At 26.6% G+C, this 16,285-nt stretch overlaps 2 protein-coding genes across 4 annotated transcripts; one reads left to right on the forward strand and one right to left on the reverse strand.

Moving 5' to 3' along the window:
- Window positions 1–1,498: 1,498 nt before the first annotated feature.
- Window positions 1,499–4,387, forward strand: LOC132939317 (probable ATP-dependent RNA helicase Dbp73D). The gene is made up of 10 exons (XM_061006412.1): window positions 1,499–1,704; window positions 1,790–1,940; window positions 2,023–2,153; window positions 2,239–2,422; window positions 2,499–2,684; window positions 2,765–2,944; window positions 3,006–3,330; window positions 3,403–3,568; window positions 3,632–3,766; window positions 4,269–4,387. The coding sequence occupies exons 1-10, from the start codon at window positions 1,636–1,638 to the stop codon at window positions 4,326–4,328; spliced, it is 1,587 nt and encodes a 528-aa protein (XP_060862395.1). The 5' UTR covers window positions 1,499–1,635; the 3' UTR covers window positions 4,329–4,387.
- A 3,803-nt stretch (window positions 4,388–8,190) lies between these two features.
- Window positions 8,191–14,563, reverse strand: LOC132939319 (uncharacterized). Of its 3 annotated transcripts, none has more exons than XM_061006414.1 (7): window positions 14,130–14,563; window positions 13,969–14,075; window positions 13,770–13,898; window positions 11,382–11,469; window positions 11,218–11,293; window positions 8,487–8,700; window positions 8,191–8,406 (listed from the first exon to the last, which is right to left on the reverse strand). In XM_061006414.1, exons 1-7 carry the CDS (start codon window positions 14,180–14,182, stop codon window positions 8,366–8,368), a joined length of 708 nt encoding a protein of 235 aa, XP_060862397.1. In that variant the 5' UTR covers window positions 14,183–14,563; the 3' UTR covers window positions 8,191–8,365. The 3 variants fall into 3 exon arrangements, with proteins under 3 accessions (XP_060862397.1, XP_060862398.1, XP_060862399.1); XM_061006415.1 differs by having other exon boundaries at window positions 13,969–14,060; window positions 14,130–14,560; XM_061006416.1 differs by having other exon boundaries at window positions 13,969–14,055; window positions 14,130–14,559.
- Window positions 14,564–16,285: the final 1,722 nt, after the last annotated feature.

The raw sequence follows: 16,285 nt of genomic DNA on the forward strand, positions 1-16,285 counted from the left end.
ACGCGCAGATTTAAATACATTTTTTTTAAAAATTTTTGGTTTTTATAGCATTTTTACTGTCGTTTTTAGGATATTTTAATAGTATATGAAGGCTTTTTTGTAAATTTTATAAGAACAAATCCAATTTTATAAAAACTTACCTTAAATTCTTTCAAAAAATAAAATTTAATATAATTTTTTTTACGAATATTTTTTATTTTTATTACGTATTATGTTCACTCCTGTGACTTCAGTTATACAAAACATCACTTGCTAATAACTGTCTTAGTTTTTTATCTGAAATTATTAAATAGAATTTGATTGACGAGTTATATAATGAAACACAAAGTATAACGAATATAGGTACCTATCTAAATTTTTTTTTATATTCATTTAATTTGGTTTTTTACTTTTCTTGTTTTTTCTTGTTATACATATACGTATAAGTTATATTATGTCATAATAGCTATCTGTATGCAAAATTTCAGTAAGATTCGTTCAGTGGTTTGGGCTGTGCGTTGATAGATCAGTCAGTCAGTCACCTTATCCTTTTAGATTCTGAGTAGAGCGATGAATGTATTGATTTGACAATGATACGTATGTTTTTTTTTTTATTTTAGATTCTGAGCGAAGCGATGAATGTATTGATTTTACAATGATGTGTGTTTTTTTTTTTATTTTTGTGTCTGTCATCACCTTTTAGGACAGTAAAAGTGCTTGGATTTTCTTCAATAGTAACTTTTCTGATAGGAAAGTGAATCTAGTTGGTACTTTGGGGGGTCAAAAGTAAAAATTTCCCAGTAGTTTTCACAAGCGACGTGAAAAACAAAAGACAAATTAAGGAAAAACGGGAATTTTTACGCAAAATCTGTTTTTGAGAAAATCGATTTTGGTTTTTGGTGTAACTCTAGAACAAATGACCGTAGGGACATGAAATTTTGACTGAATGTTTATATTAGCATTTTCTATACACCATAAAATTTACAAAATATTTTGACTCTTTTTGAGCTGTTTACGGACATTGTCAGTTTTCAATTTTTTTAGTTTTTTTTCTATAAATATCAATAAATTTTTATTTGTTGGGTAAAAAAGCGTGAAAATTTAATATAATGCTCCTGATATATCGTTCTAATAGCAGTTAAAAAATATTAAAAATACATAGGCACAATTTTTTTTTATAAGCATTTAAAGTTCAAATTTTGACAACATTTCAATTCACAACACCATCCATTACAGTGACCCACTTGTAACCTACCGTACAGCAGAGCGACATCCACTTATCCACCTTTTTTCTTTTTAAATCTAAGATTTGAAAATGTAATATAAGATTACTCATAAGTTTGTCTACCTTTATCAAAAAAAAAATGTCTAGAAGAAACTATTGGAAGTATTGGCTAGTGGCATAAATAGATTGTGGAACAATTATTTCTTTGAATAAATTGACTTTGGGACAACTATTTTGTGGAACTAATTCTGATAAGTATTTCAGCAAACGCTGATAACAGCGTTAACATACTGTTAACAGCATGCTGTCAACTACCATAATATAATAACAAAAACGCACATTGCCCATAATATAAATTGTATTATTGTGTGAACGTTTAACTGTATTTTTACGCATGCCTATATTATTAATAAGTAAAATAATATTACATTATGGACTCCACGACACCATCATCGGAATTCACGTTAATAGACACACATGCGTTCAAGAAAAATAAAAAGGTATCAGATTCATAATTTATGTTTATTATTAAATCTTGACGACATTCCTATATTTACTTCCTATTAATTATTGTTAAATGTATAGGTAAAACGAGTTCTACCAGACTGGCTCGCGAAACCTACGGTTGTATCGGTTGATTTAAAACACCTAGAAGTGCCCATTGACGGCATTCCAGAGTTGGACCCCGCTTTAGTTCAGAAACTGAAAAATAAAGGATGTACACATTTTTTCCCTGGTAATTTAAACCATATTCAAATCACAAATTAAACTTAAATTATACTTTGCCACATTTTAATTGCAATACACGTTTATTGCAGTTCAAAATCAACTAGTACCATGGATAATTAAGACACAAAAACATTGGGACTACAGATGGCTCAGAGACTTATGTATTTCAGCACCAACTGGCAGTGGAAAAACTCTCTCCTACGTTCTTCCTATAATACAGGTTAGGCGTGCTCATCAAACCAAAATTATTTTAGCATGGTCAAAGATTTATGTTTTTTATTATTTTAATATTATTATTATTATAGACGTTAAAGACATTTTCTAGACATCAACTCCGTGCTCTCATTGTATTGCCAACGAAAGACTTGGCTGTACAAGTATTCAAAGTGTTTTTATACTATATTAAAAATACATTTGACTTGAGAGTGTTTCTTTTGGAATCCCAAAACACGACTCTAGAAAAAGAAAAAGAAAGGATCGTGCAATATGGTATGCATATTTCAAATAACAGAAAACCATTCAATTTACATATTTAAATATTATAATAACAATTTTATAATTATAGATAGCAGCATTGGATGGACAGACCTTGTAGATATCATAGTGACCACTCCAGGACGGTTGGTTGATCATTTATATTACACTGAAGGATTTTCTCTGAAAAATCTTAGATTTCTTGTCTTGGATGAAGCTGACAGTTTTACCAATATTTTGCAAAATGAATGGCTACACAAAGTTAATGATAGCCTAGGTAGCTTACATAAATAAAGTTTTACTTTTTAGTATAGTAAATTACATTTACAAACAGACTAAAACTTTATTTTTGTTTAGCATATAATGGACCTACAATATGTACTTTAAATACATTAAACAAGTCACCACAAAGAACACAGAGATTATTATTTTCAGCAACACTTACTCAAGATCCTGAAAAATTAAAGTTTCTTAAACTCTTTGAACCTAAATTATTTACATCAATTATAAAAAGAAAAAATACACAATTGCCTACAGGTAATTTTAACTTAAACATTATGATAAAGCTTAACACTTAATTAATTTAAAATTATATTAGATACAACTGGCACTGATGAACCTGTACGAGGCGACTTTGTAGGAAAATACACAACGCCCAAAGAACTCAAAGAATACATGGTGTTGTGTCCAGAAGAAAATAAACCTCTAACACTGTATCATTTGATAAGAAGTAAAGGCCTAAAAAGGGTGATTTGTTTTGTCAAATCAAAAATTGAAGTGCATCGTTTAACTAGACTTTTATGCAAACTCAGTGAATTTGATACAAATAATTCACCATTAAGAATTAATGAAATTTCTTCTGATGTAACTCAGAAATCTCATTCTGGTTATATTAAACAATTTTCAGATGGAAAAATTGATGTGTACGTTTTCATATAATATATATTATTATTATTAATGTTTTTACTAATTATTGTTTCGGTATATTTGTATAGATTAATTTGCACAGATTCATTAGCTCGAGGCATTGATATTGAACTGATATCTTGTGTCATTTTATACAACGTACCAAAATATCCAAAAAACTACATACATAGAATTGGTAGAACGGCGCGTGCTGGCCATAAAGGGAAAGCTATCACATTTGTCACTCCAGAACATGTAATATCATTATCATATATTGTAATTTTATTTTATATTATTTAAAATTGATTTCTTTTACAGAAAGAACTATTTGAAAATGTTTTAAACTCTGCGGGTAAGACTAGTTTGAAAAATATGAAAGTCGACATTTCTGACTTGGAACAATATGAACAAATGTATATAGATGCATTAAAAGCTATTAAAACTGAATCAACTGTAAGTATAACTTTAAACTTGCATCTATACTCTATTCTATTGAAGTTTACCCACTCGACTGAAGCAAATTTATCGCCATCGTGCAGCTTCTCCCATAAAGTAACTGATTACGAGCGCTGGCGTCGAATGTCGTGAAACCACAGTGTATATATAATAAAAGTATTAACCAATATTTTCTCAATACTCTGTGTGCATGTCTACGTTTTTTCTGCGTTTATATGCTATTTGGTATTTTATTCTTATATTTTGGTACTATGCATGTACTACAGAAACATTCTTACAAAAATAAATTTCTAAAATTATTATATTTCTGCAATCATCTGTATAACGGCGGCGATTGCCGACTATAAGCGACCAACCACAAAATGCCTGCCACAGACTGAGAGGTCTGAACGTTCTATAGGCTCAGTCTGTATGTACAAAAATGGGTAAACGCAAATGGAGTAGAGTATAATTATATCATATTATATTTAATATTACTAATTTGTCACTTGTAAACTAGCAAAAACCAAAAACTATTAGCAAAAGAAGATTGAGGAAGAAGAAACAACTCAAAAAGTAATGTCATAATTTTTTTTACTATTTATAAATAGTATTTATGAATATAATGTTTTACCAAGATTTTATTTTTTATTTAATTTCCTTTTTTTCATTAATCTTATAATTACAAATAATTAAGGAAAAGTCATTAACAAGTGCTAATTATAATACTAATAGTTATCAGTGTTTGGAAAGAACATTGTTCATGAACGTGCGTTCACGTTCATATATAGTGAACGTCACTTGTTTTTTGCAAATAGAACATGAACGTGAATGGCAATAATATTTTTAATGACTTTGATTAATTTTTAAGACGTTCAATTTATTTACCATTTAATAAATATTATATGTATAAAATATATTAATTAATTATATTTAAAAAATAATATTTTCATTTTTCCCATTATAATTCCTATAATATTTGTTTGATTGCAAAATATATTAATTAAATACGTGAAATTCCAGTGTCCCTGCCTAGACATACAATAAAAATACTATTATGATTTTCACAGATTTGTAATAAACCTAATCAGTTTATCATAAGAAGTACCCTAGCATTCGCTTAATTTTATCACTAGGAAATCCTTATCAAAATGTAACTCAAATAACGTGTCGGATATTAAAAACTAATTCAGATACTTTATAAATTGTATATACTCTAAATTGTGTTTTTATTTTTTGGTTGTTAATTTTTATATTGTCTGCAGGCCAACGATTCATAAAAAAAAAAAATTAAATGAACGACCCAATGAACGCGTTTGTTTTTTAAAAGAACGTGAAAGCGTTCGTTTGAAAAAAACACCAACGTGAACGAGTTCTTTTTTTTAGTGAACGTTCCGAACACTGATAATTATAGTATGTAAGCTGTAATACATTCTGATATTTATTTGTTGGACAAACTGTTGTAGTGTTTAACTACTGTTAGAGTAATGTAGAACATGCATCTTTTGCAACTTTAGTATGCGTGCCTGTAAGAAAACTATTAAATTAAAACTTACAGTTATACAGTTGAAGACACATATTAATTCTTTTAAATCAAAATACAATTTGTTCATCACTAAACTAAATAATTTCTGTATATTTTCTAAGACATAATTTTTGAATAAATTGAGTTTAAACGTTTAAAGTAATTCCCACTTAAGTAGTCTATCTCAAATTTTAAAAGTTTATTTTTTTAATGAATAGCTTGTTGTTGATCTAGTTTAGGTACTGTTAAATGTCACTATTTGAATTTCAATAATTAATATTTTAAATTTATTACATAATATTGGACTTTGGCCTGTGCAGCTGTACTGTTATTTTTAATAATTACAATAGTTATGAATCTCGCCAACAGTTATATAGTTTAGCTCAATAACCATTAATCAAGTAAAACGCTCAACAAGTGGGTTTTCAAAAGTAGTAAAATGTTAATGTTTTATATTGTTTAAAACTAGTTATAACTTATAAATTATAATTATTTTCTTAAATGAACTTTACCATGTTTGACTCAAAACTTTCTTCCATATTTTTATATAATTTTTATGAACCTATAGATACTACCATATTATGTCATAATATATTCAATTTACATGTATCACGTGGTATGTATAATGTATGAGATTCCTAATTATGAGTAGTATGACTATTGACTAGTATAACTATACTCACCAATGACTGTAGAATATAAAATAATAAATATGACTAATGACATTTGGCCATTGAATAAGGTTTCCAAAATATAATTACACAAATACAATATTCCTAATTGTTTAATCATTTACTTATTCAGACAGACAATTTATTAAATATTCAACGTTATACAATTTAAAGAACTAAAACTAATATTTTAAGATAAAATATCCGAAAAAATGTATTGATAACGACGATGACAAATTTGAATATAAGGCATTTAGCTACAATAAAATAAATTAAAAGTTATATTATTATTATTATTTATTTATTTTCATTAAAAAAAATTTTAAGGTACATTGAAATTAATACTTATTAAATATGACATTGTAAATAAATGATTGTCTCCGTAAGCTGAGCTTGTTGTGGAGACAAGGATGGTTCTTATAAATCACGTACCTACAGTTACTAATCTAAATATATAATTAACAGTTTAGCTGATTATGGTTGGTATAAGAATAATCGATTTCAGAATAATATAACAATCTGACCGAAATATAACTATAATAAATTTTACTATGCTAGTAATTTAATTGTTTCGTTTACCATTTTTTTTAAATATAAACTAAAAATTGTAAACAAACTAACATTTATATTTAGATCTATTGCCATCTTAATACTAGCATTAATAGGGTTTCTTTTTCCAAATTTTAACTAAATACATATTAGTTTGTTTCGCTCTTGTACAATGGTTATGATTAAATTTAAATTCTTTAATATCAAGGAAAAACATATTTAATAATATATGTCGTGCACATAATTGAGTTAGAATTAATAAATTACAATCTCTATACAACAATACAGTGCTCATCCTGTAGTGTTTTTTAAAAGATATTTTAATAAGAAAATTTATAGTAGTTCCAAGCGAATTAAGATGTATATTGTAAACACCGCCCCAACTCCTAATACCATATGTATTTATTGACTGAGCCATAGCTATGAAAACCATTCTCATTGAAGTGGGTGAAATTATGTTCCTAAGAGTTTTAAATTTATAAAATAATCTGATCTTTCTTATTGTATTAATAATATGATCTTGCCATTTAAGATTAGTATCTATAGTAATACCTAGACATTTTACTTTTTGGACTGGATAAATAGTAGTGCAATTACACCTACTGTCATAGTGTCATTACTTATAGCTGTCAATGTATTTATATTAAATTCATTACAATTTTTTTGATGAGCTTTTAGATAATTATTACCAATGGGTTAGGTTCGATTCATTTATACTAAAGTTTATAAAGCAAGTTTTTAATATAATAAGTATTTTTAATACCTAGAAAAAGTCCTATTACTGTTCTATTATTGTCTAACTTGCTATAAATATGACTTATTACAGCCATTAGAGCTTTATCGGTGCCTTTGTTTTTCCTGAAACCAAATTGGTTTTTAGAAAATATTGAGCATTTTTCCAAGAATTTATAAATCCTATCTTTGATGCATTTTTCTAGGACTTTGATAAGTATAATTGTAAGTGCTATATAGATTTAAATCTAATTTCATAACAAATTTAATGTAATATAATAATAATAATAGGCACACTGATTTAATAAAAATGTTAAAAGTGTCTTTCTAATATAATAATAATAATAATAATATGTAATATTTATTATTCTACAATGGTTATGCAAGAATCGCGTGACCCTGTCAGAAGGTGCACGTTTATATTAGTAAAAATGTTTTATCATATTTAAATTATTTATTTATTTTTAGTCTTAATTCTATTATCACACAAGACAAATAATGTTGTATATCTACTAAACAAAGTTAACAAGTTTTATATAAAATTTACGATTTACAACACGTTTAATAATGTAATGTTTTGTATTGTGCAAGTGTAAAGCTTACATAATATGCAATATACTATAGGTAAGTAGATAGGCGCAAATTGGCTAAATTTTTTGGGGAGACTCAAGCCCCCTTCCCCATAGGCCATATTGCTTAGTACCACAGAATATAAAAATTAGTACTAATTACTAGATTTTGAACTGGGGGAACTTAGTCCCCCCCTATTTGCGCCAATGGTTAACTTGCCCAGCTTTAGGCCAATACCTCATTAAATAATTTATATTCTATATTTTTAATAAATCAAGATTTTATTTATCCAAGAAGGATTTATTAGGAATAGAAAGGTAGTCCATATTTTTTATTTAAGGATTTGTGTTTCTATTGAAATTTGCAAAGGTCAATAATAAATATTTATACAAATATTTAATTTTTAACATTCATAATTTATTGTAATTTTTAACTGTTATAATATTATACAAACTTATTTAACTATATGTTAATAACATAATAATATTTTCCCCAAATGAATGATTCAATTCTGTGTTTTGAAAATAACTAGATTCTTGTGTCTGTCCATTAACAAATTTATTCACGCTATTAGAATTTTGAAAATTGATTTTTTAATTCATTCATTTCATCTATATTGCAATAAAAAAAAGAAAAGAAAGTGAAATTAAGTAGTTAAATATAACTAGATAGAGTTGTATTAAAGAATTACTTTGGTCCAAGTTGGATAATTGTAAATTTTCAATTTTTTCTCCAGTTTTTGAATTTTCTGTTATTGTTTCTACGCATTTTTTATTTCCATCTTTCATAGTAATAACTGTTTCAGTAATTCCATCTTGTAATTGATTAGTGCACGTTTCTTTTTCAATTATTTTGCCATTCCAGTTTTTAGATACATAAGTCGACCTTGAGGACGACCAGCCATACTACAAATTAAACATAAGTTAATAATTATACACAAGGCTATTTTTTTTCGGAGTGAACTCTTATTATTATTTCATACAAACAACATACCTAGTTATAAAATATGTACCTATCTTAATAGGAAAATTAGGAAAAAAAAAAATATACAAATACAATATGCTAATATTATATATTTGGTAGTATTGTTTCTATATTATAAAGAATTTGCTCTCGCTAATCTAATGTTGTCTAAAGATATGGAAATTGTAGTGGACAAACATTTTGTGAGGTATTCTACTCAGCTCATCTAAACATTCAATATTTATAACAGCTTTAACTAATTAATGACTTATTTAAAATTCAATTTTTTATGAATCAAAGTAGGCACTAAGTTAAACAAATTCAAAACAAAGAGTGAACACTTCAATCGATTGCCTTATGTACACATAACTTATTTGTTATGCTACTTAATAGTTAATAGTATTTCAAACATAATTTAAACTTTAAAGAACAATTAATGTTAGAAAATATTTAAAAAAACTATTTTCTTTTGATTCGTAATTTTTAAATTTTTTTGTTTTACAAAATAACACTTTTATGATTCAGAGCTTGTACTAAGAACATTTTAGAACTGAACATATTATTTTTTTACAGAAAAAAAATAAGGTCTTTAGCTATGTCTTCACCAATATATTTATGAATATCTTGTATGTGGTGACAAAAAGAACAAATTTTTATAAATTGAAAAATGATTCTGATCGATTGAAAATAAATTTTAAAAATTCTTGAAGAAAACACAATATTTTTTGATTTACAGTTTCATGACTCCTTTATTATTTATTTATATAAAATCAATGGGCCAAAGCCCTTAAACAAAGAAAGAAAAACATTACATATGAATTGGCACAATATGAAAACTAATAGACAAGTGGTAATAATAAAAGTAAAAAGGTGGATAAGTGGATGTCGCTCTGCTGTACAGTAGGTTACAAGTGGGTCACTGTAATGGATGGTGTTAAATTTGAATTCAATGATATAATATCATTATATAAGAAAAACGATTCTGAGTGAAAACGGTCAGTTAGCCCATGATATTACCAAGTATATTTTATGATATTATTGTGAATAAAGTAATTTATATATAATCTATTTACGTGGAGCCTTGTTTTAAATTTTCAATCCTTAGCCATAAAAGTTAAACATTTTATACATTTTTAACTACAAAATAATTAATAAATTATAAATTTGATAAATGTAGTCAAAATTTAAACTTTAAATGCTTATAAAAAAAAATTGTGCCTATGTATTTTTAATTTTTTCAACTGCTATTAGAACGATATATCAGGAGCCTTATATTAAATTTTCACGCTTTTTTACCCAACAAAAATTTTTTATTGATATTTATAGAAAAAAAAAACTAAAAAAATTGAAAACTGACTATGTCTGTAAACAGCTCAAAAAGAGTCAAAATATTTTCAAAATTTTATGGTGTATAGAAAATGCTAATATAAACATTCAGTGAAATTTTCAAGTATCTACAGTCATTCGTTTTTTAATTACAATAAAGTAAGAAAATTGTTACATGAGAAATCGAGTGAATATCAAATGTTGTAAAAATATAAATTTCAGACACTCGTAAAAATTTAATTTAAGTTTCTTGTAGACATTTTTTTTTTGATAAAGGTAGACAAACTTATGAGTAATCTTAACAAAATCTAGACAACATTTTAGTCTGTAAAACAAAACTTTAAATTAAATAATTAGGCACTATGATTTAAAAACAACAAAGTTTTAGCTTTAAATACTTGAAGAGACAAAACGAAAAAAACCTAAGACTGGAAATTCTATTAGCGTTAATAATGGCTCTTAAGAAAATTAATTTTTTCCACTATTTGTATTAAAATTAGTAGGTGTATGGAATAAATCAGAATCCCTACCAGGGCTTCTAAATCCAATTAAATTCAAAATTGCTGGGCAGTTTATATTATTATTTAAAATATCATAGACCAACATTATATCTATTAAATGACGCCTGATGTCTAAGAGAGTCAATACCTATAGAGTCTTGAACCAAAAGACAAGAGTCTCTGGATATAGTACAATGACTAATAAAGGAAACTCTTTTCAGAAATGTATACTGAATATTATTAAGCTCATTTGAGTAAGTAGAATAATTATTAGACCAAATTAAAGAGCCATATTCTAGGTTTGATCTAACTAAAGAATACAAATTTTATAAACATAGAGTGTTTTTAAAGTCCTTTGTATTTCTAGTAATAAAACCCAACATTATGTAATGAACTTATACTTATGTTGAGTACTAAATAGATATGTTATCAACTCATAGACATAAAGTCTAGTATATTTTATAAACTGCAAAAATGTAAATAAAACCTGTGCTTTTAATTTGAAGAGCCCTGCTGTAATTATTAATAGTTAGAACGAAAAAATGTTAGATAATATAAAATAAAATATAAAAATTGGAATTAATTATCTATAGCAAACATTTTAAATTTGAGTGAATTATAGATGTATCAAACCTTTTCAAAATATTGTGATCCTGAATTCTTTATTGTTATGTTCATTGAAGGTTTGTTCAAAGGTCCTGAAGCTGGACTAAAATATAATGTTTAATTTTGTATACAATCAACATTTTTTTAATTCATGATAAAATAATAGTAAATAAAAATTAAGGGTTATTTACCTAGGATTAAGAAAGGTACTTTGTGTTATAAAATTTTTTTTTGGTATACCAGTGAAGTCTTCTTTGTTTGTTGATTGATTAATCGGAACTGAAATATAAATACACATGGGTGATTCTGAATGAAAGATACTTATTATTTAAAATAAAATTAAGAGGACGTCATACCCGCATGTGTTGTTTCTATCTCAGTAGAACTCGCTCAATTTTGGCTCTAAAGTAAGAATACTTATTATAAAATTGTGACAATGTTTCTTATATACGTCTTAAAAAATTTTGAAAGGTTAAAGGTATTTTAAAATTTTTTTCAATTTCTAAACGATATAACGAACATTATATTGGGTATAATAATGGAAAGAACGCAACGACTTGCCCTCAGAAATATTGTCACAATACAATTATTACATAATAGATTTTTTTTTATTCTAGTACCAAAATTGAGCGAGTTTTATTCAGACTGCGTTAACACGTTTTGTCTTTGTCGTATGTGTGTAAGACGGAGACATCACATGCGAGTGTGATGTCCTCTTAAGGAATATAGCTAATAGTCTCCAATAAATTTTTTTATATTTTCATAACAATTTTTGATGTGGCCAATGAAAATAAATGTTTAGTCTACCACTAACTGAATAGTACAATCAACTTACTAAGATTGCATAAAGGTAAAAAGGCAGGTCATGAAAACTCGTTTAAGGAATTTATGTGAGCTATTTTATATGAAAGAATTAAGGAAAAAAATATTTTTTAAATATGAGGTTAAATAATATATTAAGTTAAATTTTGATTAAAGGTGTCGGAGCCAGTTTATTTAATTTCCCGCAAACTATAAAATTTGAAAAATTTATTTTATATTTTAGTTATAAATTATAATACTTTTGCACTAAACCACTACCCGTTACTTATTTAGGAGGGGGGGGGGTTGATACAGTGTATTTTATCAAGAAAAATGACTTGCAGGCAGTGGTCGGGACCATAGGCGCAAATTGACTAAATTTTTTGGGGGGACTCAAGCTTAGTACCACAGAATATAAAAATTAGTACTAATTACTAGATTTTGAACTGGGGGGACCAAGTCCCCCTAGCCTCCCCCCCCCTATTTGCGCCAATGATCGGGACGCTACTAGTTTTTTGTAGCATGCTAACACTACAGCTACTACCCCCAAAAAAGTAGCTCGCTACTTTTTTTTTAATGCAGCGCGCTGCTTCTAACGCTATTGTTTAAATGCAGCACGCTACATTTTAAAAAACATTCTTATTGAAAACTAGTGTTTGTAGTTTGTACTAATTAGTACTGTAGCGTCACTACAATTAGCGCGCTACTCCCGACCACTGCTCGCAGGTAAAACTCTCCAGTCTCATTGATATATCAAATTTTGATGATTGATAAATCATATTTATCTGAAGAATAAGAACTTTTTGTAGGCTGGATCAAAGCCTATATTTTAGTTTTTATAGTGCTAGAAAAATACATTTGAAAAATAACAAATACTGAGCACTGTTAAAATTTATATTATAGCTTCAATAATTTCAACTATGAAAATTAGACTGTTCTGACCTGCAGAATGTTTTCTTCATTTAAACAGAAAAAATTAACAAAATTCTACTATTTCTATTCTACAGGTGATTAGAGTATTTCTTTTAAGACATGTTTTTGTACTAAAAACCCACCAGCTCCGACACTCTTAATAAAAATAACAAGAAACAGAATAAAATTGTATAAGTAAAATGAATTAAAATTGCCATATTGATAATCATTTTATATATTTTTTATTTAACTTAATTAATATTTAATACATTTTTTTTTATAATTTGTTAAAATTACCATAATATTGATAAGTATTTTTTAAAAAACATTCAATAGTCTGTTTTATATATTATTTTTGATTTTGAATAAATGTATAGTTGTTTTTCCTTAACCACAAAACGAGTAGTTGATATGTGTTCATACTGATTATAGTTATAACAATAAAAAAAAAAAAATGCAATTTTAATATCAGATATGAGGACATTTACTAAATACTTATCTATCATTAATGTATTGTCAAAAGAAAAGAATCAGTCTGGTTTTGTTACAGAATCATTTAAAATTTGAATTGCAACAAATCTAATTTATTTTACGACAAAATGAATATTTTATCAAATAAATTAAAATTTTTTATAATAATATAATACGTGAAATTAAGAAAATGATATAAATTTCAATATTAATTGAAGTATGAGGGCTGCAAATCAATTCTTGCATAATATTATAGATGTTTATATGACTTCTTAACTCTAGTCACAGCTCTGCTTGGAATGTTAACAGTGATTATGTTATACTTTATACAATATTAGGCACCTATATATACATATATTATTATCAGTTTTGAATAAGCTCCATAAAATACTTACTTGTAGAAATATCTGATCCTTTATTATAATTTTTTACATTTTGAAATTCTAATTCCATCAGTCTAAAGATATCTTCAAGATTAATCATATTCCTATCATTTTCAAATTGGTTTCTTCTATTGGATGAATCTATAGATTTTATTATAACATTAAACATAATTAAGCGGTACCTATACCTTATAATGTGCATAATAATTACTAGAAAAATCATCAAATTCTAAATTATGCATTTCGGCATTAATATTTTCAGCACTTTCAGTAGGTAGTTGAAATTTTGAAGGAAGATCTGAACTAAAAAAAAAATGACTATATAATATTAGGTAGGTATAAGAGATTTGAGTTTCCAATAAGACACCTTACTTGGGTTTTGTATCGATGTTAAATATTTTATAAAACCAATTGAAAATACTCATGTTGGTAGAAGGTAGTAAGGTACCTTATATTTGGTATGAATTTATAGGATCAAAATAGAAATTTTTATTTTTAATTGATAAACTCGTACTTCGAATTTCGATTTTATAATGTCATAGAAAAATAGAACATAATATAATATGTTCTATGGTACTATATTATACAATACTACCGTGGTCCGTATCCGTAGACTAAAACCGATCGTCACTGAACTTTTAGATTTATAAAATAAAATATTTCTAGCTATCTTATCTTATAATCATAATTTGTAGCTAAATATTATGTTTAATTAATATTAATTATTCACCACTCCGCTACAACAGACGCAGCTGCTGCAGTTGCCATGGTTTTAGATAGTAGATACTACCTATCTGAAACCTGATATCACGACGAAATAAATAATAATTTTTTCTTATATTATCTATGATATACAATGGATGGAGCTACCATAGAACAATTTATAGTGGAGGCAGTGGAGCTACTTTAATCATTTGCTGTGTCCAACATAACCCCCCACTTATTAGTTATTTTATAGTGATTGTTGGCGAAACGCAAGCGTAATAACTTGTTGTACTTTGAAATCAAATGGGTGGTGGGGATGGAATGTAAAGCGGCATAGGCGCAACGCATGCGCAATAACTCGTTGTACCTTGAAATTAAATGGGTAGTGGGGGGTTATGTTGGACACAGCTCGGTATACGAGAAATACAGTATACACACATAGCTCCATACATTGTATATGATCTAAGTATTTAATCATGGCTAAATATTAGCGAATTTCCTATGGAGGTAATATTTTTTATTATATTTCTATTTCAATTTGTTTATCACTTTTAAATTCATAGGTGTAGAATTAGCATAGTAATTATCGTAGTAAAATACCTGCCTATTATGTAAATATTTTATTCTATTAAAAGTTATCTCTTTGGTCTGAAAAATAAAATTTGAACAAATATAATTCTTAAAAACTTTGAATCCTATCCTATAAATAATATGAAAGCATGTGTTTTAAATTAAGAATATTTACTTCAAATTCAACATAATAAAACTATATTTCTAAGCTCGTATTTAATATGTTTTCACATCTTCCGAGGGTCGCCTGTGACACTTTCTGTTTTAATTTTTACAAATAAATAATTTTTTGTTTTTTTATTAAAAATAAAGTATATTTACAATCTATACATAAGTGTATAATGAGTAAGTGTGGTGACAGAGTAAGTAAGTATTATAAGAAAAAAAAAATAACAAGAGAAGGAAGGCTCCCAGCAGTGCCACCTGACCAGAAATAAATAAATAATTAGATGATAATTAAAATGTAGTTTTATTATTCAGTTTTACATTCATTCAGGCTTTTTCAGGAGACATAATGATACCTTGTTATAATTTTTTTGGTGAAGAACAACGAATCTATATATTTGTGCAATATTAGGTATATCATTTTACTGCCTGTGTTTCAAGGAATATTAATTGATACATCATCATACGTGGAAAATAAATGATCAGTAATTTATTTTATAATTTTACTACTGTATTCATGTGAATATAACTATATAGTTACTAATTAATGTTCCCTATTCAGAAAGTAGAAACATTTTATTAGGTAATATGTATCGTTGTATCGGTTAATCCATGGTCTGTATTCAACATTTAATGACATGAAAGTTATTTTTTAATACAACATTGTATATTTTGACATTATTAAATTTTAAATTTTGGAAGCTATTGATGCAATTATCAATGGTGTGGTTTCCAATGGATAAATATTTAATATACTATAAATCAACTTTTTTTTAAAATAGACAATTTTAGGTTGAACTTAGTTGTCAAAAAGGCAATGCTAAAACTATTTTGACCATTTATAAAATAATAATAAGTGTTTTCTGATACACCTCAACCAATAAAAAATATTTATTAACTGTAATTGAAAATTCGCTATTTTTAATTAAGAATTGAACTTATGAATAAACTTACAACTAGTATAGATGTAGTTATTAAATAGGAAGATGATAACAGTATTAACACTTTTAAATTCCATTAAAACTTTTTTCCAATTACAGTTGGTACCTTAAGTATTTTTTATTAGTTAAAACTGTTATTAATACAAC

The sequence above is a fragment of the Metopolophium dirhodum genome, chromosome 2 (genome assembly GCF_019925205.1).
Source record: "Metopolophium dirhodum isolate CAU chromosome 2, ASM1992520v1, whole genome shotgun sequence".
Taxonomy (NCBI): domain Eukaryota; kingdom Metazoa; phylum Arthropoda; class Insecta; order Hemiptera; family Aphididae; genus Metopolophium; species Metopolophium dirhodum.

Excerpts from the sequence above, each read along its gene's own strand:
- LOC132939317 (XM_061006412.1), top strand. The coding sequence starts at position 1,636 with ATGGACTCCACGACACCATCATCGGAATTCACGTTAATAGACACACAT. Across the intron at positions 1,705-1,789 it reads CGTTCAAGAAAAATAAAAAG|GTAAAACGAGTTCTACCAGA; the intron begins GTATCAGATTCA and ends TTAAATGTATAG. Across the intron at positions 2,685-2,764 it reads CAAAGTTAATGATAGCCTAG|CATATAATGGACCTACAATA; the intron begins GTAGCTTACATA and ends ATTTTTGTTTAG.
- LOC132939319 (XM_061006414.1), bottom strand. The coding sequence starts at position 14,182 with ATGAGTATTTTCAATTGGTTTTATAAAATATTTAACATCGATACAAAA. Across the intron at positions 11,294-11,381 it reads AGTACCTTTCTTAATCCTAG|TCCAGCTTCAGGACCTTTGA; the intron begins GTAAATAACCCT and ends ATTATATTTTAG. Across the intron at positions 8,701-11,217 it reads GATCACAATATTTTGAAAAG|TATGGCTGGTCGTCCTCAAG; the intron begins GTTTGATACATC and ends TTTAATTTGTAG.